General features: G+C 31.0%; 1 protein-coding gene across 2 annotated transcripts in view; it reads left to right on the top strand.

Moving 5' to 3' along the window:
* The first annotated feature begins 3,353 nt into the window (after positions 1–3,353).
* The window catches only part of LOC111642248 (WD repeat-containing protein 11-like), a 35,314-nt gene continuing 11,041 nt past the window's right edge, over positions 3,354–27,626 (top strand). The window contains exons 1-7 of one of the 2 annotated variants that reach the window (XM_023388557.1): positions 3,354–3,374; positions 13,286–13,355; positions 15,405–15,446; positions 20,054–20,207; positions 21,007–21,180; positions 21,260–21,494; positions 21,616–21,736. In XM_023388557.1, the coding sequence (XP_023244325.1) occupies positions 21,009–21,180; positions 21,260–21,494; positions 21,616–21,736 (528 nt within the window). In that variant the 5' untranslated portion in view covers positions 3,354–3,374; positions 13,286–13,355; positions 15,405–15,446; positions 20,054–20,207; positions 21,007–21,008. Of the gene's footprint in view, positions 3,375–4,526; positions 5,076–13,285; positions 13,356–15,404; positions 15,447–20,053; positions 20,208–21,006; positions 21,181–21,259; positions 21,495–21,615; positions 21,737–27,626 lie in introns of those variants that run through there. The other variant, XM_023388556.1, reaches the window with a different exon arrangement.

Raw genomic sequence — 27,626 nt, 5'->3', positions numbered from 1 at the left:
AAAGTCGAATTTAGGTGGGGATTCTCGGGAGTTTCCCGAATCAAATAACAAAAACTAAACATTCGCATCACCGAGAATTAGTTTGAAGATTGTCGAAATTCAGAGATTACAATAATAATGTTTACGATAAAATGTACTTTTCGTCATACTGACAACGATAGGAATATTGTCGAGTTTTCTTGTGCATTCTTGACAATGTTAGGGCCCCCTCAATCGCGGGGCCCCGGTGCACAGCACCCGCCGCACCCCCCCGATGGCGGGCCCTGGCCGTAACTCAAACTAAACCAAACCGAGATTACCAAGCCTAATGACGGAATCTTAGGTAGAGATGTTCTCGAAAAATACGACGTTACAATCTCGATTAAGAACGCGAAGTTTAGCTTCTCGGGAGACACGGTGACCTTTTGAGGGCTAGCGTCCATAAAAATTATATTTACATTAATGATGTCTTCAAAGTTCAGCGAATTTTTCGCAAAAAAAATAATTTATCAGGAACCACGCGAGCGCCGTTCGATGACAAGCTTCATGACGAAAACAAGCTTAAGCAATGGCGCGGTGGAACGGTGCACACTCGGTAAGTAATCCTACAATTTTTTGTTTATAGCATAGTTTATATGGATTATTTCTAAAAAATTATACGTATTTTGGAAATGTTGAGTCGAATTAGTCTAGAATCGATTAATTTTATGGAAGAAACCTTTCAAACAGCCGTAGTCCGTAAACTACATACGTGCCGGGCATGGGCTTAGCCAGAGTTTTGTTATGGGGGCCAAATAGAGGCCAACCTGACACAAAATTGAATTATTTCATTATTATTATTATATATATATTTCATTGTTATTATTATTATATATTTATTATTATTTTTAGCGTTAAGTTTTTCTTTCTTTTTGCAAATCGGCTCGACACTTTTTCGGCTGTGATTTTCTGGGGGGGCACCAGGTTCACTGAAGGGGGCCGTGCCCACCCAGGCTCCTCCCTCGCTACGCCCATGGTGCCGGGCTGTGATTGGCTGGACTCGTAGAAAATGGATTCGTAAAAACCGGAACGTATCTACCGTGTTATAGGGGGGTCGACTGTACAGTCGACCCCCCTATAACACTTGATAATTCCATTTTATATGAATTCTATGTTGTACTAGTCACTTAGATTTTACAAATACGTGAGCCGTTTACAGCCTGGCACATGTATTTATAAAATCTAAGTGACTCGTACAACATGGAATTTATATAAAACGGAATTATCAACAGTGTTATGGGGTCGACTGTATACTATAATAAACCTAATGTATATGAAAGAATTTACATATATGTAAATACGTACGTAAAGTGGCAGCACTGTCGATTCGATATTTCGGCAACAAAGAACCGTTAAAATAATTAATTAAAATTAAAATAATTTACGATAAATGTAATATACTAATACTTACATACAATAAGAAATCATAGTATACTATCAAATAGTACATTAATTAGACTTAACATTAAATTAAATTAGATAAAATTGCAATTAATTTACAAATCATTGACGTAAGCAAGAAAATACGAATTTTTGAGAAAAACTACAAAGTACAAGCAAATAAAAAATATACCAAATAAAACTACACATACTTGCATATTTGCGTTATTTTTTTCATACTTCTATTGTAAAAATTTGATTTTATACGAATTTTTAAAATAATATTAGTAGATTCACCTCGATGACCTTCTCATGAAGGCTATCTTTCAAAACAGGTTTTCTCACCGGTGTATTTTCACGCCGGTGAGAAAACCTGTTTTTATTATTAAATTCTGTTTTTATTATTAATTAATATGGGATGTCTTCGGGATTCCCGAGAACTCTGAATCGGGAAGAAAATGGATCGATAAGAATTAATATATACAGTAGAGCCTCGATTAACCGACACCTCGGTTAACCGACCGTCCTAGTAGGCAAATTTCAAATGTCCGCTAGTGATGTGGCGCTACAATATTTGGCGATGTTTTGGCTACTTTAATATCATTTTTACGTATTTTAGCTGGCAACACTCATTCTACCATGAAAGGGAGCCATAATTTAAACGAGGCTTAATTTTCTAATTTTTAACGATACAATAGCGACGATTATTATTTTAAAAAATTTTCGTTAGGCTTAACATCGATGAAAATTCAACGCGAAGTAGGTTAATAGCGATATACTAATATACTAATTACATGGGATATACTAATATACTAATTACATGGGATATAATAATATACTACACTAATAATGGATATTTTCATACTTTTCGGTTATCCGACCAACCCCAGTCCCGAATTGAGTCGGATAATCGAGGCTCTACTGTACCTGTACATTATATTATGGAAATGTATAGAAATGTTAAACCATGCGTTAGAATAGGATAGATTTAAAGTGTTACAAAAAAGGAGATTTAGGATATAGGGTGGCTTTGGAATTTATCAAGGATAAGTCCATATTATTTTTTTTTATTAATATTAGGTGAATTATTGTAGTTTGCAGTGAGAAAGGAGCTACGATATATGTTATTTACAATTTATATTGTGTTTATTAACGAAGTAGAGAGAGATTAAAGTTGAGCCAAAAAGTTAGAAACAGGTTAGAGAGGGAGTAGATTTAGTTGGTTTTCAAACATAGGCTGTTAGAGGAAAAAAAGGAAATTTTAACTATTTAGACAACATATTCAAGCTATTTACATGCACATTATAACTTAGAGATAATTAGAGAATGATGAGTTAGAAGTTGCCAAATAAAATAGGTAAATGTAAGATGGCAAGAGTTCAGACAATATTATTAGATATTGACAGTGATAGTGATTAGTGATGACATAGAGTCTAAAAGAAATGTGTGAGAGATCGGACTTGAAAATAAAAAAACAGTAAAACTTTTTAGGGTGAAAAATTAATTAAAACTTGTTATAATTTTCCCCACGATTGTTAAAAGTGTAAAGGATATGATTTTATTCCTTTGTGGAGTCACTTCCCTTTCAAGATGAGACATCGAATGTGTCACCAGGAACGTGGCGACCAAAAAACTGTTATTGGTCATAGGCGCTGCAACATTGCCAAAAAAGGGCATGGGAGAAAAGAGGGAGGACCGCAACAAAAAGTAATGACTGATGACGCCAAGAGTTTGTTCATTCATCCGAAAAAGTTCGTTTGTTCGTCGTCGCTAGAAGTTCGTCCTCACCGAGTTGTCTCTCGTTGGGATAACTCCAGGACCCTCCTCCATCTATAGTGAACTCCTTTACAACGATGCCTTCAAAGAGAACTCTTTTAAATTGACTCCTTCGAAAGTAAATTCCTTCCATCCAAGATAACTCCATTTAAGTGAACACCAACAGTCCTTCGATTGGTCTCAGATAGATTCCTTACCAGGTATCTATAGAACCTTATATGTAAGCTCTCTCTCTCAACTTAGAACGCGAATTTGTTAAATCGGTTAAGTCGTAAACGCAACCTTTACTTTAAATATTAATCTTTTGAGTAATTAGTTTAATAAACGGAAATTGTTATTGTTTAATTTGTGTTTGGTGCACTTCCTCAATCCGTGCCATCTCTCGTGTCGGATCTAAGCGCCTACAAACGCGACCGCTCACGTGAACAAGACGGAAATTGCAGCCATTTAGGTTTCTGTGTCTACCTTGAAGACACAGTGGTGTCAGTCCTGATAAACTTGTCATTGCAGCCTTTGCCGACGCGATGTCGTCCCTTCGGTCCCGTGGTGCCGAAGCGGGGGGGGGGGCGCTTCGCGCATTGTCACATATGTTAGTGTTGTTTTAGGCCTAAATAACCCCGCGTTTCTTTATGCAGCGAGAATGTAGCGAAATGACGTCACGAGCAGTGACGTCATTTCGCTACATTCAGTGCAGTGTTGGCCAATTAGAGCAGTGTTGGCCAATTAGAAACCAGTTTCAGTGTGTTCGCTGTAAAGCGCTTCTCGAGCGCTGCATAAAGAAACGCGAGGTAAACAAATGACAAGTGTAATAGGCCATCAATAAATTTTCATTTATATTCTACTTTTGATAGTGCAGAATATTATATAAATTATCAAATTATGTAGCCAATAATAAGTCATAAGAAATGTAATTTCTCATTGTCAAAAATACAAAATTATTTTATCCCAAACACTATTTCTCACTATACTGAATCAAGTAAAATTGTATAGCACACTTTATGTAGTGTTAAAGTTAATAAATTACTGTATTTTTAAAATAATTTGTCTTTATCTGGATTAAATTTCTATGGCTACTTAAATGTATCAGAGGACAAGCTATGGTTTTTCTAATTATATCGTCATACATATGTAATAAAAGTGAAAAATGCAAATTTATTTACTTATTTTACCATTACCCATGTATTGAACTGATATGTTATACACAGAACATTATGTACAAAACTTTCATTCACAATACGTAGCAATATTTAAACATGTCTCTGTTTAAAACCTGGATAAAATAAATCAAAAATATAATTATTTTCGATTTATCCACATCCTGGTCTGTAATTTAAAATGTTTTCTCGTTAACAAATAAGATTTTTTTGACAGAACAGTAGAAAAAAGTTACAAAAATGCTTGAAAACAGTAGAACTACCTACTAACCAAATAGATAAACAAACAACTTCTCGCCTTAATGCGACTCTAGCGCCAGCTATCGGCTACCTGACACATTAATTAAAGCATAGCTCAAGGACCGATCGACTCTGCTTAAACGCTCGGCCATCTTACGTTTAATAATTGTATCAATAATTAAAATAAAAAATACCGGAATAAATAATTATTTTAATTTAATTGAAATCAATTAATATTCTCTAAAAGTTTAGTTTAAAAAAAATTTCATAAAATTTAAATAACACAGTTGTATTTCAATCGCCAGAGGGGGTAAAATGTCGATTGTAGAAGGAGTATGAATGTTGTTTGGTTCAATTTTCTGATTTAGAGAAATTAGATAACGGAATGGATAACACACCTACAAGTCCTAGCAATGGTAAAAGTAAAGTTACTCCCATTTTGGAGAGAATATCGCCTAGAACAATTCCAGGAGCGTTGACTAATTACAATAAAGGGGCCATTGACTGGTAAGAGTTGTACAAAAGTAATTAATTCTGTTACTTTATAACTTATTATACATCACTAGATGCTTAATTTGACTTCCCGAGTCTTGTCTGCGCTATGTAAACACATTTAATTTCATTTTACAGAGTTTAAGTGATTTATAATCTTATTTTAATAATGAAGTTGCTAAGATTACAGATCTTAAGAAGGATACAGCAAAATGGTGACATAACAATTAAGTATTGTGATGTAGCTGTGTTATGTGAGTGATTGAGTAATGTTCTTCGTGCTGAAAATGTTATGCAATCTTAAAATATCTTGTAACATATTTACAATGCTTTTTAGTGTATTTTAATATTGTCACTTGTAAATTCACTTATCATTGTATGCTTTAAGATGTTGATAGCCTTGAAAAAGTAGTATTTTCATGCATATACTGATAAGTGATGCCCTATCTGCTAGAACATGTTACTAAGTGGCACAAATGAAGTTATGAATGATGCAGTTGGGGGCCTTTAGAGCTGTAGACTGCATTCATGGGAATAAAAAAGTCAAAGGAATTATACTTCTATGTGTGACTCTTTGCAAGATACGGCCCTGCAAAATCAACTTACTTCCAGGATATCTGCAATTGGAAGTTGTGTTGTTTTGCTAAGACTGTCACATTTAACTATTTAGCCTAGGCAACTGTGCTAACTTTGAGTAGCCTACTTGACTGTTTGTGGAGTACTTGATGTTATATAGTTTTAGGGGGTGTGGGGGCTTGCCCCGTGCGGACACTGAGGTTCTCAGTATTGCTTGCACACTGGTGCAAGCAATACCGAGCAGAGCATTGGTCAAGATGAACAATGGCTAGCCTCAAAACACAGAGCATGGAATGGTAAGCTGATATGCAGTAAAAACTGACCTTTGAAGGCAATATCTCATGGTCATACATATGGGTATGGTTCCTTTGATTTTTTTGCTTGTGCAGTGGGTGGGGATTGGAAAATCCTTCATTCAAAGTTCACATCTTACTCCAAAATTACTCTCTGGAATTTTGGAGGCTCCCAAAAATGATGTAAAATTTAACAGCTGATTTTGGGAGCTATATCTTGTGAAGGATTATCTGTAGATCATCAGTTTTTTATTGCTATAAGCATGGTCTACAACTCTGAAAAGGTCCTGACCATCACATTCAGCATTGTATTTGTTCCTATATGTTAACATCTTGTTCTAAATGAGATATATAACATGTGAGTTGTGACTCCAAATAACTGAGATGATAAAGACATTACTTCAATGCTTTTAGCAACTTCAAATTTTTACAGATTTTCATGATTGATTTGATTTTGATATGTCAGGTTTCATCTTTTATCATTCTGCCAGACCCACAAATAATAGCTTCCAGCTATTCAGAATTTCAGTTATTTTTTAAAAATTATTCAGAAATGTTCTGAAAAATGAACAATAATAAATATATATATATATATATTTTTTTTTAAGCTCATCCCTTTTTCTAATGAAAAGGCGACATCCCCTAATTGAAATTTAAATTATTTTAATTTCTATTAGGTTTTTTTCTCTTCATCCTGTGTCTACTAAGAGGACATGTTTTAATCTTACCCATTGTGGGTTTGGCAGGTCCATTGTCAACATCACCTCCTAACTGAAGAGGTGGCAGGATGGTGAAGGATGGGAGCTGATATATCTGGAAAAATTTATAGTGTTGCTTACCAAGATAGGCTGACGCCTCAACTGTCTTGATCATCCAGCTGTCTCACCATCATGATAATCATCAAGGAAGGAAAAATGTTCCCAAGTTTCTAGGTTTTCTTTGCTCTTCACTTTTTTTTCAAGTTAAATTTTTTTTCCACACAATGATTCAGATTTCTTATTCTGAAAATTGGCAACTCTATCCACAGAATGATGTATGTGTGACATTGGGGCATGGTTAGATACCCTCTTAGTGTCTGCAAGACAGAATGAATAATAAAAACATCTCAAAGGGAAGCACAGCAGAATTTTGATGAGCCATAGTTTTATCAGTTATTGGATATATCTAATATCACTTCAGCGAATTTTCTTGACTTGTGCCTACAGTATTAATAAAATTATTAAATTAATATATGTAATGTTGTTATTTTCAATTATTTTAATTATATCCTCTTAATTGCATAAAATAAAATTGTCATATATACACACACGTAATTGTTTACATCAAAATATGACCACGTGGAAAATTATTACACATTAACTATTAAACTATATAAACTATTTTGTCATGTTGAAGCAAGGTTGCTCTGGAAAATGTAAAAGTATCACCACTTTTTCATAAGTTTTAAATTTTTATCGCCCTTTAAAATTATTTATCGCTATTACTTTTACTTATTAATTAATGCAGGTGCTGGTAGCCTTATCATTTTGGCATCTGGAAAGCAAAAGTAACATGTTATCTGTCATTTACAAGGACAGGTTCAGACATTTGGGTCTTTGATTCAAATGAAACATGGTAAGAACGTAGCCTTAAACACAAACAGTTTCTTGTCCAAATAATAGGATCCACTTCTCAAGCATTTCCAAAAATTGGACCTCTAAAAATTTCGTGTTTAGCTTATAAGTCTTTGTAAGTTTCACGTCCCAGAGTGGCAATAGCCGAGTGAGTAAGACACTAAGCACTGGGCTAGAGATGGTGTAGGTTAGAATCTTCAGCATTTTAGTCTAGTTTTTTTTATGTGTAACATTATTATTTTATTTTACCTTTCGTTTAAAGCTTATAAAACAAGAGATTAAAAATTGTAATGTCATTTTCTGTTTACTGAAAACAAGCCTCTGTAGATTTAACTGTTGTGTTGTTAGATAAACTTTTCTTTATATTTATTATCAGATATGGTGGTATTGTGACATTCAAAGTGTAACAAGTATGAATGCATGAGGAAATTGTTCATAATATTAACAATTAAAAAAATAAAACACTGCAACTATGCTACCCTATTTTCATATCGCTTGTCTTTTTCATCCATATGCAGTAATGTATGAAGCTTATTCACTTGTGATTGTCCAGTATGTAATCAAAAGTGAAAATAAGTGAAATAAATGTGAAGAAATAAAAGTTTTATTTAACAATGTAAGAGAAATCTACAATGGCTTGTTTTCGTTAGATAGGAAATGATGTCACAATTTTTAATCTTTTGTTTTATAACCTTTAAACATGAGGAATAATAATGCTAACGATGCAGTAAAATAATGAAGTTATGCCTAAAAAAAAGACCAAACTAAACTAAAACTCTGAAGGTTCAAACCTACATTGTCTAGCTCCAGTACCTAGTGTGTTATTCACTCAGCTATTGCTACTCTGGGATGTGAAAGTTACAGACTTAAAGCTAAACACTAAATTTTCAGAGACCCAATTTTTGGAAATGCTTGAGAATTGGATGCTATTAATTGGACAAGGAGCTGCTTGTGTTTAAGGCTACATGCTCACCAGTTTCATTTAAATTGGAGATCTGACTGTCTAGCCCTCCCCTTGTCAGCAATAGAAATCATTTTTGAATAATTTTTTAATGAATAATTCCAAACAACACATTTGATCACAATGTTTAAACAGTATTTCACAGGTTCTGTCACGTCAAAATTTTTGTTTTAGTCTACTGAAAAAAATCAAAGTGAAAAAAGTCACTCAAAAATTCCCCAAATTTTGTCAGTTGGTAAAAAATTCCAACCTGGAAATGCTGGGTGGCATTGGAAAAAATTTGCATTTGGTTCTAAACGTCACTTCCTACTTTTCTGCTCGAACTTGCCACAGAACTTGCCGACTTCCTACATGAAATCGGTAGGAGTGCATATACTTTTTTGTTACAGATGGATTGATTTGTAAGATTGGATCAGTCTTTGATTATTGATACAGATTGCTTCTGTCATGTTTTAGTTGGTGAAACGTATACAAGTAGGATCAAATCATATTTACACTGTGAATACATTTGCTCACAAAATGGGAGAGTGCATGCCATGCATCTTGCTGTACAATCTCGCAAAATTGTCTCTAAATACTTATTTTTTCATCTCAGTTTATCGGATATTTTAATAATGATGTTTTTACTTATCATTTATAAGTTTTAAGTACAGTAGTTTTTATTGTTGACAATTAAACATGTTTCTTTGCTGTCAACTATAAGCTTGACTTTAACCTTGGTTGTCACTATCTTTAATCATTTTTATCTGATTCAAATGATCCTACCCTCCATTTGGATTAGTTTGATTGAATTCAGTTGATCCTAGATGGCATTTTTATATGCAAGTTGAGAGTGATCAGATTGCTATAGTTAGTTTGTATACAGGATTTGGATGATTAGAGTAATCTTGGATCAGTTTGATTCAAAAAGTATATGCACCCTAGGTGTGTGGTGCATGGGACTCCCACTATATGGAAGCTCTACATTTTGCTGTTTTTTCTGAAATGTGATTTGTGATTCAATTTTATACTGAATATCGAAACAGACTAGGGTTTTTATTGCCACTTGCAATCATCAGTATCATAATTTTATTGCCACTTTAATAAAAATATTACCAAGTGGCAATTTTGGCACTATGCAGCACAACCTCTGTTGAAGTATATTAATAATTTTATATGTTAGCATTTTAATTTTTTAATTACAGAATAAATAAATAATGCTAAGTAGTTGAAAAATTTTAAGTCATAAACAACTTTGTGCCAAAATATTGGAATATTGCATAAGAAGAAAATACTACATTAGATAACATGGAATTCAAAATACTTGCTACTATATTGCATTACTAAAAAGTGAATATAGAAGCTCTCAATGGCATAAAACATGCAATTTAATCACAGATATTTTTAAATGAAACATGATTACATAGCAAATGTGATACATAATTACAAATGGAATGTGAATGGTTGTTTACAATTATAAATATCTATAGCACTTTTTATTATTTGTTTTATGGCTGACAAGACAGCTTTTTAATGTGTATAATTTTGTTTGACTGCAAATTCTCTGTAAGAAAATTTATTAACATATCAAATATTTTAAAGACTAGCAGACCCAGCCACGCGTTGTTGTGGATCAAAATGTATCTATTATAAATGTATAACACTTCCCCCGTGGGGTGGGAATTTTTCGAAAAATCCCTTAGTGTACATTTTCTTGACGTACCCTATTAAAACGCAATCAAAAATGCAAAAAACCGCATCTGAAATAGTATAATAGAAGCCAAGTTCTTCATGGTAAGCCTTAATTTAATTAATTAATCCTGTCCCTCTCCCCCACGGGGAGAATATCGAAAAATCCCTTTGTAGTGTATATTCTGTTGACGTACCCTATTAAAATGCAATCAAAAATGCAAAAAACCGCATCTAAAATAGTATAAATAGAAGCAGAGTACTTTATGGTAAGCCTTAATCCTGTCCATCTCCCCTGGGGGATTTCGACATGTATATTATATAAAAACACATGTATATTCGAATGCAGCATTGTCAAAATTTCAAAGGAATCGGTAGGAACAAACGAACATTACATTTTTATTTATATAAATAGATAGATGATCATCCGCTTTAGTTCATTTTCACAGAAAAGCATAATGCCTCACAGAAAAGCAAACTTAGGGCGTCGTACTCGTAGTGTCATCTGTTGACATAAAAGCCTTAACCTAGATTATATATTTTAATTTATATGAATGTTTAATGGAATAATATACAGCCTATGTCCACTTTGATGTTCCATTCTAAATATTGGTGAAAGAATTTTTGAAATCAGATGAGTAGTTTTGGAGATTACCTGCTGCAAACAAACTTACAAACATTACCTCTTTATAATAGTATAGATGAAATTTTTGTATGATATAATTTGAAAACTGGGTTTCTTCAACAGTAGCATCAATCTAGTTTTGATGTATTGATATTATTGATTTCTTGAGCTCTTATGCATTACTTAGGGTGCGTTCTTTTATTCCTCTGCGTAACTTCACGTGAGCGGCATCTGTTTAAAAATTTCTGTGGACTGCATTCCTATATTCTGGCTGGAATGTGCGTTGTCGGATGGCAAAAATGGCCGCTTGTAGTAGTAGTAGTTTAGGGTGGAAAGCAACATGGCATCCTCCATGGCTCAAATAGTTTCGTTTAAGGGTCCATTATGTGGTTTTATGAATGAAAATTTAGAAGTTGTGAAAGCGTGAGTTAGTGCATGTGGTTATGTAAGTGTCTCCTCAAATTTTTTTCTAGTGGTAGCTGGCATTCTAATTTTATTTGTGGCTACTTTGAATGCTCTGTCGGTAAAATAATTCATTTTATGATTAAATTTTACAATTGATACCCTTCTTTTGTCTCTAAAAACGCATATTTTAAAAATTATAGATTTTTCTTTAATTAACGATACTATTGATAGTACAGGTGCCACCATCTTTCTTTCTTTCTTTCACCGTCATTCCTAAATGCCTACAAACAACAGCGCACTCCTGTAGTAGCGGAGACACAGAGCGACTGCTATTAATGAAGGCACCCTTACTGCTGATAATTAAAATAATTTGCCCTGTAAATAGACATGCTACTATTTATTGACATTGTCAAGTGGATGAATAAATTTAATTTTAGGGAAGTGTTTGAGGTGTGATTTAAAACTCTACTTTTTGCACAGTTTGGATGGAAACAATTTAAAAAAATACAATTTTTATACATGTTTTAAGCAAATTACATTTGACTCTGTATTGAAAATGAAGAGAGATAATCAGAATAGGGGGATATTATGAAAAATAGAATAATCATGCATTAATATTGAGAGAATTCACTGTAATTTGCACATTTTAGGAATGTTTTTCTGAGGTATTTAGGGTCTAATCTTTCTCTTCCCAAGTATCAATCACAAAAACACTCTTGGCCTAGTTTAAAATACTTCTGATACCATAATGCAATGTGTTACAGAATGATAGCAAGCTTCTATAGCATATACAATATATAAATAAGCTAAAGAGTAATTTTATTTTCATAAAATAGGGATTACTGAACAACGTTTCTTCTAGGCTGCGCATCTTCTCTCTGTTCAAATTGTTCCCCCCACATGAATTTGTGCTGTGCAGGCGAGCATGCTCACTGATTTGAACTGTTGTTTACTGATAGAAATATTTGTATAAAAGTAAATGGTCAAAGTATTTTATATGTTTGATAAAGCTGGAAATTCCCAATCTGGAACTAGCAACATTAGCAATAGAGGTAAAAAGAAGGTTGGCGAGTTTACTTAAAATAAGAAATATTTTATCTAATTCTTTTAAAATTTTTTGTAAATGGGAAGAGGCATCCATAGCCCATATTGGCAGACAATAATTAAGTAGAGACTGAATATTGGCAAAATATTTGGATCATAAGACTGTTTTCGAGGATATAGTTTTGCAAAAAGGCCAAAGTATTCCATGATTTTTTATGAATGTTTAAAGTTTTTATGGACATTTTGCCCACCCTGTATTATATTTTGCACAATTATTTGTGGAATTCTTTTTCAATAGCTTAAGTAGGAAACCTATTGAATGAAACCATTTGTAGTTAAATTTAAACCAGTTTCAATTGTAATTAAATTCAATTCATGAATGTCATTAAAGTGTATTTATAAATAGAAATGTTAATAAAAGAATTTTTCTGTTTGTCTGGATCATAAATCTTTATGCGAATTTTATTCTGCAAGAGGAGAATTATTCTAAGAGTAGTTTTATCTTAATAATAATTACGAAAGTTGTATTTGTAGAAATGATAATGAAAAGTTTATTATGTAAATATTAAGTATAATGTTTATAAATCAGCTCAACTGAAAGTAAATGTGACACAAATGTTTAATTCAAAGTAATTATTAGCACTTTGACAGGATAATATTTTAAAATATATTTTTTATTGACTTTTCTTACCAAACAATTATAAAATTTAAATTTTCTTGAAAGGGAAGTATGTTAAATATATGTCTATTCATGAAAACCTGTGGGAGATGTTACGCCATCCCTTTGTTAGTGTATTCAAATTTTTGTGGCGTGTTTTTTTGTGTTTAGCAAGTATAATGAAGTGATTTAATGAATTATTTGTATTTGTAATAAAATTACATTTAAAAATACTACAGAAAATGTTATTTTAATTAAATTTTTTAAATTTTAAAATAAATTTAACAGAATTTCTTCATGCAATTATTCTTGATTATTATTAACTACAAATAAATTAATGACAGGTTAAAGGATTATCTTACAAATAAATTTTATTTTTCAGGGGTTGGCAGTCTTTTGTTGCTTATGGATGTCATCGACACGTCATCATCATTGACACAAGATATTTGAAAGCATGTAGTTTTATATTTATTATAAGCTATAAAAATTATTATGTTAAATTACTCTTTTTTAGATTAGTGAGATCAAATGAGATTTAACTAATCTAAAATGAGGTTTCTAAGATCTCTTATAGCATTCTCAAAGGATCTTAGAATCTTTATATGGGAATAGGAATGCATAATTTCTATGTGAATATTAGAATTTTTGTAGGTAGGGATGATGTTTTATAGCTACTCAGCTGAATTAATTAATACACATTTAACAGTGGGTGAAGTTTAAAGAATGCTAAAGTTTTGAATCTGGTTAATGGGGCTATCCTCAAGCATAGAGAGCAGAAAGTGGACATTCTACTTTCTGTGCCTGATCATGCCCATTTGCAAACATTAGTGTTTTTTACACTCCACTCACTGTTAAAGATTCATTGATTAATTCAGAAGGATTCTCATAGGAATTGTATAGTTTTCTAGACTCCTTAAGAGTTATACATTTAAAATATATATAAAATTAAAAATGACAGAACATAATACAATATAATAATTGCTATATTATATGCTATTTGGCATTTAACATGATGCTTTACTGCTTAGTTCAAGCATTATATTATTTTCAAGATTATTACTATAGATGTTTAGTTTGAATGCCAATTATAGTTTTCTAATGGCAGTAAAAACTGTTAGCACTTGGGTTAGAAATATTGTTTCAGTGTGAAAGTGAAAGGAATTATCAGAGAAGTAGGAAAATAATCTAAGTGAGAATCAAATCTTAATTGTGGGAAAAATTGTTTACATCCTGTTATTTTGCTAGCATTTTGGGATATTTGCTCTCTTCAAGCTTACTACCTTTATAATATATCATTGAATAAAAGTAATAAATCTCTAATGCTTGACTTTCGATCTGAATTATTAATTATCTCAAAAAACATTTTATCAGTATTAAAGATGCAACTTCATTAAAGGTATAGCATATGATGAATGAAGTATGAAAATAATAAATGCATAAAAAAGTAGCTGAAAATTTTTCTATAATATAAAAATTAAAAATTTTTATTGTGCTATTTTAAAAATTACAAGTATACAGAAAGTTTGAGGATTGGAAGTTAATGAAATAGATCAGTTTTTTAAAATAAATAATACAATACTAATCAGAAGATGACCAATAAAGTAAAAGATTGTTGGTCAAGGTTATCTTAAAGGTCGTAGGAATAATCAGAATGAATATATGATGGCAATAACTCTCAGAACCACTTCAAAAAAGTTAAATTATGGCATTATTTTCAATATCAGTTTAATAACAGCCTTCATTATCATCAAAAAGTTAACAGATATGACTTATTTGTTCTGTGAAGTTTTAATTTATACTTACTTTTGTGAGACAAAATGTTTAATCTGTTAATGTGTGTTTTACAAGTAGTGTGACAAAGAAATAGAGCTTGTCAAATTATTTTATTAAGAAATAGTACTAAAATTCTTTAAAGAACTTTCCAAAATAACTTTAGTAAATTCTCATCCATGTACAGAGTAACATTTTCAATCCTCTCTCTGGATCTTTGTCAGATCCATGATTTTTTAGAATCAGAACACTTTTGAATATTTTCGGAAATGTTTCATTTTGAATTTCATTGCATTTTTTTAAAAACTGTTCCATTTCCCAAATATGTTTACAGAAGGTTCTTTTAAAGAATTTTAGTATTTTTGCTCTAGTTTGAAGGAATTTAATCTGAATGTAACCTTTATATTTTTAACATACTAAAAGTATGTTAAAAATATGGATGTTCAACTGCTTAGAAAGCTAATATTTAAACCATAAAAAATTTTTGAGCTTGCCCGAAAAATTATACTTTTGTAACATTCACCATTAGTAAACCATGACCCAGAATAATAATCAGTTTTCAAGCAATTTTTATTACTTTTTTAATTCTTTATTCAATGTTGACTTTAGAATATAAAACAAAAAATCTGTATGCACTTTTAATATTTCAGCATTTGATAAATGAAGCTGTTTATATTAAAGTAGCTTTTACAATGTTGACTTCACTAATTTTTTGTTTGTTTATATTTTAGATATTCCAAACTTTAGTAAAACATAAAAGTGATGTTGTCAAGGTATGTATTTTCAGACTATGTTGTTATATATCTAAAAAGCATGTCAAATATAAAATAATTAAAGTAGTGATAGGATGATTAATCGGAATTGGAATCAAGAAAATATCATCACAATTTCTGATTCTTAAAACGATTCTTCAACATTTTATAAGAAAATTTAATTATTTGTCTCACTTAAACATTTAAAAATTTTTAAAATTATGATATTAACAATTAATTAAATATTTGTTTATTGGAAAGTTTTGTGTCAACAAAGCAGAAAGTATGCATATGCTAGGTGACATCTGTCACAGAAGACTCTGACCATGGTTACTAGATTATCTACTAACCTTGGTTAGTATCTGCTGATGTCTAATTAAATCATGCTCTAACTGTCCCCATTTTAGGGTAGATAGGGTGATATTAGTGCATTTGACTGGCAAACTGTACTCTGTATCTGTATATATAGGGTGTAACAGAAAAGTGTGTAAAAAATTGAGAGGTTATAGAGGGGTTAAAGCTAAGTTCATGTTGGTGTACAAACTGTTACAAAGTAGATATGAATTGATAATTGATCCCTTTCAACAACTGTTTATCTAGTTCATTATGAGTTAAAAATACTGCAACTTTTGCCAAACTGTGGTTTGTTTGACCAGTTAACTTCCTTAAAATTGGTGATTGTAACTGTTTCAGTCATGTCATGTTCTAACTCAGTTTGTGTTGTGTAGTACAAATGAAATGTGAATATTTAATTTTGGATAATGTTTTTGTTTATTTGTAGTAGTTTGTATGACAGAATGAACCTAGCTTAAATCTTATTTAAACTAAACTATACAGCAGTTTTTTATTCCAAATTAAAATTTTTGTTTTAGAATAATAGATTATTATTTAATATTTAAGCATTATCATTATTAAATAAGAAGAAAGTTGGTTATACACTGTTGAGTTATACCAAAGAACATACATGATCCAATGTTTGTAGTTGTGTGAAGTTGATAGCAAACTTCTTTCAATTCTGATTATTATGATTCTAAAAAGTCAAATAGCAGATGTATACTAAAAACTGAATAGCTAAAAACTTTTAATGTATTCAATTAAAATCATGAATATTTGGGATGTTTTTGTTGTGAAAATCTAATCACTTTTTTTAATATTCTCTCCAAATTACTTGAATGAAGTCAAGCTTTTTCAGTGTGTTTGATTGTCTCTCTATCACTTTCAGATTCCAAATATCATTTGAATCTTTGCAATTTAGCATCAATTTTACATTCACATTATCTGAAAATACAAATGAAACAAAAACAAACTGAAAATGATACAACTTTCTTTTTTTTTTCTTTTTTCTTTCAGTTTGGTAGAATTTCATCCAAAGCAAAGTTGAAAATAGCTGAACTTTATTTCTGGTCAGCTTTTTCAGTTGTGCTTTCTCTGATAAGAAAATGTTTTTTAAATTATGTCAGGTTGCTACAAATCATACTAGTGCAATTATTTAACAAATAGTTTTAATTAGTGTGATATAAATATATTTTATTTAAAATATCTTCTACAAAGTCAACTTTCTAAAACTTCTGATCTCAAGGGCACAGTTCTGCTGGCAACCTTATAACAGTTCACTGTTAAAAGCAGTTGTAAAATCCAAGCTTTCCTATTTAACAGCATTCTCTGCACAGTCCCTTGCTGTTGAGAATCTAGTTTGAGCAAAACATGGGATAAAGCAGCTGCTCAAACTTACCATAAGTTTGAGCAGCTGCTTTATCCCATATTTCATTAATCCAGTATACTTTATCCAATACTGTTAACTGCTATTTCTGTTAATGATGTTGCTGAATTCATCACAGATATCATTTTTATCAAAAACAAGCTTCAATAATTGTCTTGAATTATATATCACACCTTGGTCAAGAAGCTGAATTAGACAAGGTGGTTTGCTGGTAAAGATTTAACTGTAACATTGCCAAGTTACTGATTGTGATGAGAAGAAGCATTGCTAGTGAAAAGCAAAACTTTGTAATCTTCAGTTTTCATTTTCTCATTAAAGGATTTCAACCAGTATGAAAAAATTTCATATACCATCTTGTTAAAATTTCACTTAACAGCAAGTGAAGATGCATTTGCACTTTGGAAGCAGCATGGTTTGTTTACCCAATAATAAGTAGTTTTATCTTTTTGCCAATACACTGGCACAAAGCAAAGCCACTAATTTCTTTGCCTTTATATGTCTTGCTTTTCTTTGTAAGAGTTTTGTTCTGAAATATGCAAAAAACAGTCCAGCCTTATCTGTGTTGAAGATATCAAAAGAACTGTAATTTGTACAAAGATCTCCTGACTTGTGTTTCCATTCATCCATAGTATATGTATTCACATCTGTTTACTTCCCACAAATCTTTTTAAATTGTATATTAACAGTTCTTGAAACATGGCAACCAACCCTAAGATACTTTAACCTATTCGATGTTGAATATTTTCTCCGTCACATGTTGCTCCACATTGAATATTTTTCGATGTTAAGCCTAACGCAATCACACGTTTTAGAAAAATAATAATTGTGGCTATCGTATTATTCTGAATTACTTTATATTTCTTACACACAAAATAGACATATTAGGGAATGTAAAAAACAAAAAATTTTATTTTAAAAGTTAATTTTAGTGTGATATATCTCGAAACAAGGTACAACACACAGTGGAACATTACACTGTACACGTTGATAATGTGATTCTGCACGTTTTTTGTGAGCCGAACATACTTTACATACTCTGGATGGATGCTTTTTTTCTCTGTAGGTGGTATGAGACTAGGAAAATGCAGCTCAGATAAACGTAACAGATTTTCATGTGATGGTCGACCATGGCAGGCTAGATGTCTGCTTGTGTGATACTTCTCTATCACTTCTCTGATTACAGACATATGAAAATCTAGAAATGATATTTGTTTTTTCATATGTTTTCGATACAAAATACAAGCATTATATAATGTAATATCCATCATATGAAAAAACACTTTTTTGTACCATTTTACCGTTTTTCTCATGCACGGATAATTGTGATTACTCTGTCACAGAGATCAATACCACTCATATTTCAATTATAATCCAAAATACAAAATTTGGTTTCCTTATAACTTCCCCAGATCTGTCACATTTACCCAAATCAGAGAATTTGTTGTCACTCATCATACTTAGAATTGCCACATCCCTTTTGTCTTTCCAACAGAACACAGACAATTCATCTTTCTGACAGGTGATAAATTCCCCTTCTTTCAATTTACGATCAGGAAAATTACATGGCATTCCTAACCGATTTTTATTTACAGTTCCACATACATAACTTTCTTTGTATAGAGGCGTTTTCACTAAGGTCGGTGAGGTTTTTCACCTCACCGACCTTAGCAAAAAACCTATCTAAAAACACCTTGTGATATTTACTGAACAACTGTTCTAATAAGGTTAGCACAACCTTCTCTCTTTGACCACCTTCAAAATTTCCATATTCAGTAGTAGCTTCGGTATAAACTATAAATTCCCAAACATATCCTGTTTGTGACTCACAAATTTCGAAGCTTTTCACTCTAAAACGAGCACACTTTGGTATGTATTGCCTAAATCCCAATCTCCCTTTCCATAGCATAAGACTTTCGTCTACACAGATATTTTCCTCTGGGAGATACGCATTTTTGAACTTGTGGTGTAAATGATCGATAACACTGCGTAATTTATGCAGTCGATCATCACCACCTGAAGCTTGATTATTGTCCGTAAAATGCAGACAGGACAATAAAAGTTGAAAGCAGTTGCTTGAAATCACACTTGAGAAAAAGGGTGTCGAAAAAAGATCTTCGATTGTAAAATACATGCTTAGGCGCGGTTTTCTAATTATGCTTGTGACCATTATAAGTCCTAGAAATTCTCTAATTTCTGGATTTGTCGTTGGTTTCCAGTTTTTTATCCGACTATTCTCTCGTAAATTGTCACAGTTTAGCAAACTATCACCATACCTGAAATGATCTTGTCAACAAGTTCGTCATCGAAAAATACACTGAAACAGTCGAACGGTGTAGCATCACTCCGTATATTACATAGTATTCCTGATGGTCCTGTAAAACTGTTCACTTGAGGATGCCTAAAATTTGTACGAATCCATCTGTCGTCACTACTAAATCGCGGACATTTAGCAGTATTACTTTGAGTACTGCCGCGTGATCTGCCTCTATATCCACTCGTAGATGGTAAATCAGGATCAAAATCACCACTGTCATCACTTACATTTTGATCTGGTATGTAATCATCGTTGCTGTCTGAAAATTCAGATTCATCAGAGCCTAAATTGAATAAATATTCGATAACTTCTGACTTAGAGTGCTGTCTACTACTTGCTGCCATGTCGAAAGACAGAGAAGAAGTGGTCTGATTTTCTTTGTGATTTATAACAAAGAACAATTCCTAGAATTTCGATATCCTGCTGAGCAAAAATTAGATAACATAACAGTTCTTCTGGTATGAGTCACTTATTTCAAAACAACATACAAGTAGCAACATTAGAGCAAACACTTTTGTATTACATACAAAAGTTTTGCTCATCAGAGCAAAGTTTTGATATATTCAAAGTTATACAAAGTTGTTTTATTTTCAGGTCAAATGGTCAAAGGAGTGCCATTATCATGATTCTTTCAATCCGTATAATATTACATTAGCTTCGGCAGATAATGGAGGCTCAATAATCATCTGGGATGTCAAACAGGGTGTAGAAAAATCCATTTTAAGTGATGGAAATAAGACTGTTGCAGGTAAGTTACATCTTTAGATGAACTCAACTGTTTAAACATGAAATTGATAGATGGAAAATTTGTATGACTGGTTTTGCTATACAAGTTCCCCTTGTAGCCTTAGGGATAGAAACAATTTAGTCTTTAAAAGCATAGATAGAAATATTATTCAGAGCTTAAAAGTTAATAGAAAATTAACATTTTAGAAAATAAAGTTTAGGAAATTTTTAATCTTGTTCAATTATAACAAGAAGTACTTATTTTACAAATAAACAAAAATAACTCCTCCATTTATTAAGGGTTTTTTCTTAGAAGGTGTCAATTTATTGCTTTGGGGATCCAAGAATGAATCTGGATGAGTCAAAAAATTCTAGGAATTTTTCTGGGGGTGATCCCTCCTGGATATATCAGCCCCATTCCTCACCACCTAACTCCATCCTGTTATGGATCTGGTTGAATTCACAATGGATTTGAAAAAGGGCTCCTTAATGTTTACAGGGTAGAAAGAGTTTTAAGAAAATATTACATGTTATTTTTAGTTAAAAATGTGAAGTGAACCATATTCCTGAATGAAAAAAAGTTGATTAAGCAATTTATAACAATAAGAAAGGTTTAATAGTTATGTAAATGAACTAATTAGTGAATAAATTATAGCCAAACAATTGCCAGATTGCATTTGAATACATTAATGCTACTAGTATTAATATAGCCTGATGTAATTCAGCTATCACTTGGCTTTAATCTAAAAATTGAGTTTATAAATGTTTATATATGAATAAATTATAGATTTCCGATTAACGTTTTTTTTAAAAATATCTAGATATGGAATGGGTAACAGGATCCGATTGCTGTCATCATTTACTTGTGGCACTTCACCCTCCATATTCCATTATCTTGTGGAATACAGAAACTGGAAGTAAAATGTGGAAGAAGCTGTATACAGAAGTATTACAATCATTTGCTTTTGATCCTTTCAGTGAAAATAATTTGGCATGTGAGTGAAAACTGTTTGAAATTTCTTGATTATTTATAACTGAATATTAATGTACATCTTACATTTGTTAATTTATCAGTTTTAGCATCAGATTGCATTCTCTTTGTGGATGATTTTAATTTGATTAAAGTACCTTCTAGCAATGGAAGAAAATTTTTTGTATCGAATCCTTCTTCGGTCTTAGGCAGTCAGCAATCTCTGAATACAATTCCTTCTGGACATCAGTCTAGTATGGAAGATAAATCAAAATCTGTGTCTAGAAGTATTCTTCCACGAAGAATGAGATTTCTGATAAGGGCAGAAACCAGAAACAGGTACGAGATGTTATTTATTTGGTTATAAAAGTGAAGAAGAATTTAAAGTTTTTAGAGTAAAACTTTTTCATTTACCTTTCTTTTTCTACTTCCAATAGTAAAGATGCTTTTGTTTTCTTAGTTTAGATGAAGGGGTGACTTTAAATGAATGTCTTCAATTAATTTATCATAGATCATATCGACATCATCTGTTGTTGTTATATCCACGTGAAATTCTTATTCTTGATTTGGAAATTAATCAGGTAAAAATGTAATAATTAAGAAATATTTATAATATTTACCAAAGGAGTAAGAAATATTGTTATAATAGTAAAAAAAGACATTGAAATTGAATTTTATATATGCATTTTTTAATAAAAGATGCTATGTGAAGATATATTTTTTGTATGTTTATGTTGGTATATATTAATGATTTTACTATTTCCTTTAATATTTTACATTAAATATCATATGTATATAAAAAAATATATTACATTGTCAACATTAATAAATATTAATATGTTTTGGAAAAATTTCAAACTGGATTTTTTTTAATTATCTGGATCCTTCAAATGGTTCAGAAATCAAAACTAAAGCTTGGTTTCCATATTACTGGGAATTATTCCATAAACAAAAATATCAGAAAAAGAAATATAATGTCTCTTCGTGTCTAGAAATTTTGGATTCCAAATGGAAATGAGAGTTGAAAATATTTCTACTTTTAAAGATTTGCTCTGAAAATGCTACTATTTTTTTTTTGTTACTCTCTGATTAGACTTGCCAACAATTTGCATTCCATATTTGGCAGTAACATTCTTACACAACTTGGAAAAATCTGTAATTGACAGAGTTGGGAATTAACTCATATTTATGAGAATATAAGAGGAAACCTAGTTGGAGCTGTTTTTTGAGCCACTGTCCTCTTTTGATTTTAGAAATAAAATGAAGTGTTTCCTTGCAGTTTGTGTGTGTTAATAAAATTTTTACTTACACCTAATGTCTGTTTAGTGTATTATTTTTGAAGAATTGGCATGAGATGTAAGTAAAAGTTTTATTTCTATTTTTCCATTCCATTAATACATTGTTTTTATAATGTACTAAACCAACTGCATAATGATATTTTGATGATGTAATTTTTCTAATTGTTGGTAATGTTATTTGACACCTTACCATTTCAAGTAATGGAAGGAAAGGATAAAATAATTTTTTTCAATTGATTTTTAACTTTGTGACAAATAACCAACAAATTTGATGTTGAAAAAATATGCAACATCACCAAAATGTCTTCATCCATTTTTACTTATTGTTATTCCTGTTATTGGCTGTGAAAGATTTCTAAGAAATTCCACACTCAATTTTTGGTGCAGTAAGTTAGAACAAACTGAATAAGAACAGAAATGGGTTTCTTTAATTATTCTGCTTTCTGGTGATGTGGAAACAAAGCATTATTTCAGTTTCTGGACTATTGAGAGAACAACAAAGATTTCTCTCAAGTTGAAATTAATAATTGATAATCAAGTTGAGTAGAATTAATAATTGAAGATTGAATATATCACAAGTGATAGTTTCCACGTAAAATTTATTTTATTGAGTTTCACTCAATAAAAGACCCAATATGGCACCTATATAAAACTGCTTCATGCATTAGTGGTGATTTGATGCAATCATCAAGGCATTGAAACAGTTGCTATTAATACTAAGGATTCTACCAGTTTATTTTTTTTCTAAGATTATTTTATGGTTTATTTATTGGTATTATAATTATCTTATTAATTGTATTTCAGGTGAGAGTTTGTTACATATATTTCCTCTAATTTATGTTTTGATCCTACACCATCTATTGTAATTGTATTTTATCTATTTTTAGTTACAATTTATTACTTATTTTACTTTTTTTGTTTGTTTTATTTTTGGTATATTTTCTATTTATTATTTCTCCCATTATGTCATTAAGTATCCCACTTAAAGTATTCATGCAAAACATTTGTTCTATCAAAAATAAATGTTATCATCTCCTGTCTATATTATGTGATTCTTATGATTTTTACACCTTTACTGAAAGTTGGTTTACCTCATTGTCTTACGATATTGCTAATTTTATTTCTCTATTGGGTTATTCACATATATCTTTAGAATACATTAATTAAAGAGGTGGAGGAATACTTGTTATCTTTCTTTTATCTTTACAAGTTTATAAAATTGTTGATTATATTGATTTCATTCTTATTTTAAAAATTCGTGAATTTAAACTTATTTTATCTATTGTTTATGCACCTCACACTAAGAGAATCTCTTTTTTTCAAATCTTTCACCATTTTCTATTTTCTTTTATTATTCCTGGTTTTAAATTCATAATGTGCGGTGATTTTTATTTATCTAATGTTTGCTGGAATTCCTCATGTCCATTTTATAGGGTTTTGGATCCTGCTGAAGTGTATTTTCTAAATGAAATTTTTTATGTTAACTCAGATAGTTTCTTTTCCATCAAGAAGGAATTCCTATTCTGACTTCCTGTGCTACCACCTACCCGACCAATGGTTTTCTGTCAGATCTCATACCTATTTGCATTGAAGTTTCACCCATTTTCTGGTAAAACAAAATGTTTTCATAATATACTGTTATGGTCCCAAATCAACTGGAAAAATGTTATCACCCATCTCTGTTTTGTGAATTGGTCTTACCTTGATTCTAATGCTATCACTATTAATGCTAAGTCTGACATTACTTATAAAATTTTTTTATCTACTGTACACAATATTTGCAATATAAAATGATATTTCAACACAAAAATGGTCTAATTATCATCTAAAAATATTGTGTAATTTATCTTCAAAAATACTGGAACAAATGGAGAAAATCCAGTAATCCCTACAATCTTTACATACATAGTATTTTTTTTTTTTTAGATAATATAATCATGAATGCCATACTTCTTTCCAAAACTATTTTAATAAGGTAACATTTTTTTTTTCATCTGACTCTCACACTTTTTGATCTTTTATACCACATTTTTCTAAAAGAATACCAAGTAAATTAATTCTTGTTCAAGATGATGATGTTTATAATGTATACAATAATTAAAAAAAATTTATTACCATACTTCCTAATGCCATCTCCTTTATCCCTTCACTTTTATTTATATAAGCTTGCCTTTTCTTTTAATGAAGTTCTTAATGCCATAGATATCTTAAATAATTCTCATAACAGCTGAGCTCTAATTTTGTCTATTTTTTATAAATCATTAAAACCAATATCTTCAGTTGTTCACTCCAGATTATTTTCCATCTTTGCTCAAAATAGCTTTGTTCCTAAACAATAGCTCTTAGAACATTATAGCTGTACCTAAAAAAAATGAAAATGGGACAAAAAGCATTTTTTGTCATCTGCCATGTTGAAAGTTTTTGAAATTTGTTTATATTGTAGACCATATTGAACAATTTCTTCTAAATTTTTTCAGTTTTTTGAAATAAGTCAAAATAATCCTGGGCTTCTATGAACAAATATACTTTGTCATATTACTTTGCCTATATTATCCTATTCTGACAATATTAAATTGATTAACCATGACCTCATTCATGTCCTTCAGTCTGATCCACTTCATTTATCTTAGCTTTTAGAAAAAGCTAAGATAAATGGAGTAGATCAGACTTTTAGATCAAAGCTTTTAGAAAAAGCTAACCTTAAAATCAATATACAAAAAGCTGTAATCACTCATTTATAATCCTCAGTTGCCCACATTATATATTTACAATAATCCCATAAAATATATTAATTCTTATAATGACCTTGGCATCAGTTTTGATCCTAAACTTGTAAAGGATATGTTGATAAGATTGTTAAATTTCTAGCTATTCATTGTGGAATTCTTTGGCCTTTTTGCGAAATATCTCCTCAAAAACAGTCCTATGAGTCATCTGTTTTGCGAATATTCAGTCTCTACTTAATTATTGTCTGCCAATATGGGCTATGGATGCCTCTTCCCATTTACAAAAAATTTTAAAAGAATTAGATAAAATATTTCTTATTTTAAGTAAACTCGCCAACCTTATTCTTACCTCTAATGCTAATGTTGCTAGTTCCAGATTGGGAATTTCCAGCTTTATCAAACGTATAAAATACTTTGAACATTTACTTTTATACAAATATTTCCATGGATCCATTCATTCTGATTGGCTGTTCCTAAGAGTTTTGCCACTCATTACTCATAATCAAACTTTTTTTTTGTCCCATCTCGTAGGCTTTCCATTTCTTTCAGATCCTTTTTATATCAGTTTATTCAGAATATCGATTGTGTGGAACAATCTCTACATGAAGTTTTTCTACATTTTAAACATATTTCTAAATGGTTACTTTATAATATATAATCTCTTGTTTTTTTTTTATTTATATTTTTTGTCATGTATAACAATTTTTCTTCTTTGTTATTTGTACTGTAATCTTTTGTTACTAGCATTACTATCAATTGTCTTGTGACATTTCCTTTTATAAATGCAATAAATAAATAAATGTTTGAGAAGTGCACTGTAGCTTTATTTCTGATTAGGCATTGTTCTGCAAACTAAAAAAGTTTGTAAAGTACTATATTATTTTTCCGACTTTTCCAACGATTATCGACACTACTGCGTGCCGGAAATAGCCGTTCCCTAACGGGTACTTTACGCGGATTCGCGTTAGTGTGCCAGGCCTGGACTTTAAGCGTGCACCGAATTAAATAATGACAAAGTTTGTCAATAACAAAATCAAATATTTAATTAAACTTCTATTAATAAACTCTATACAGTATTTAGTAAAAATCAAACAATAATTTATTCAATGAAACTCAACAAGAATCAATCCGACAAACTCAAATCAATCTATTTCTAACTTAATTCTATTCCCCTTTGGAATTCGACAAAATCAAAGAATTAACTTATAAACAATAATTCTTATAAATTAAAGATCCTAATCGTCACCTCAATATACTAGGAACCTATTTCCTCAAACTCTCAAGACTTTCTATAATCGTCGATCCACAAATCGAATAACTTCAAAATCCTATCGGACACCTCTCTCGTTCACTGCTACGAAGCTCACCAAAGCTCGTTGCTATCAGGAATTCACCTCGTTCGTTTTCACTTGAGTTAGAGGCTTTATAGTGTGAGGTGACGTCACAATTCTGAATGAGCTCACTCTCCTCATTTACATACTTATCTGTAACATTAAATTTTTCTTGTTTATCTGGCAGATTATTTTCCGACAATACTTCGCTAACCTTTTACATTATTCTTTTTAACAATTATCGGGATGCTTTATTCTTTTAAGGTTTAGCGATTCCTAACTGGGTTGTGGGGTCTTCCCCCCCCTTTTTCTCGGTGCGGACTTACTTTTTTCCGCTCGGGAAGCGCAAATGTGCGCGAGTTTTTCTACGGCGCTTTTCTTTCGTCGGTGAGTTGGTTTTTCTTCTATTTTTTAAGTTACTAAGGTGAATGGTGAGGAAACCTTCGTCCTAACAAAACATAAGCCCCAAACAAAAATAGAATAATAAGCAAAATAAAAGTAAATAAAAATAATGTTTGGGCTTGGTTCCTTACAAGTTTGCAAAGTAATGTTTAATCAGAAATAAAGCTATTAGTCAAGTAACATAAAAAAAACTATTGACACATTCTATAGACAAATTTCTAACACTTTCACTATTACGTAAAATGAAAGAAATCTGATATAATTTGTTTTTTCTCAAATTATTCTTAGTCATCAAATTACTACACAGTCCTAATTTTTGTATCATGATTCATAGAGGAATAACATCAAAGTCAGACTTCCAGTTTGTTTTACCAATATGTCTTTAACAATAAATCTAAATTGGTTTTTAATTGCCAAAACATTTTTTGATTATTATTCAAGAACTCCTTCAGTAGAAGCAATTATAAAATTTTTGTAAAGAGCATTTGAAAAAAGTGCTCTAAATTCAGATTCCCAAATATAAATGGGAATTTATGAAAAGAATGAAAACATAAAATGATTTATTTAAACATGTTTATGCATTGAGAAATGAAAATGTTCATTTGTCAAAAACATAAGTACAGTAGAACCTCGATTATCCGGACCTCTATTATCCGGATTTTCGATTATCCGGATTGTTCAAAATAAACAAAAATTTTACGAATTTGCTGATTT

Source organism: Centruroides sculpturatus, unplaced genomic scaffold (genome assembly GCF_000671375.1).
Source record: "Centruroides sculpturatus isolate CEXI.00-Female unplaced genomic scaffold, Cexi_2.0 scaffold1587, whole genome shotgun sequence".
NCBI classification, from domain to species: Eukaryota; Metazoa; Arthropoda; class Arachnida; order Scorpiones; family Buthidae; genus Centruroides; species Centruroides sculpturatus.
The sequence above is the reverse complement of the archived record's forward strand: the minus strand, read 5'-3'. Positions and strand labels throughout refer to the sequence as shown.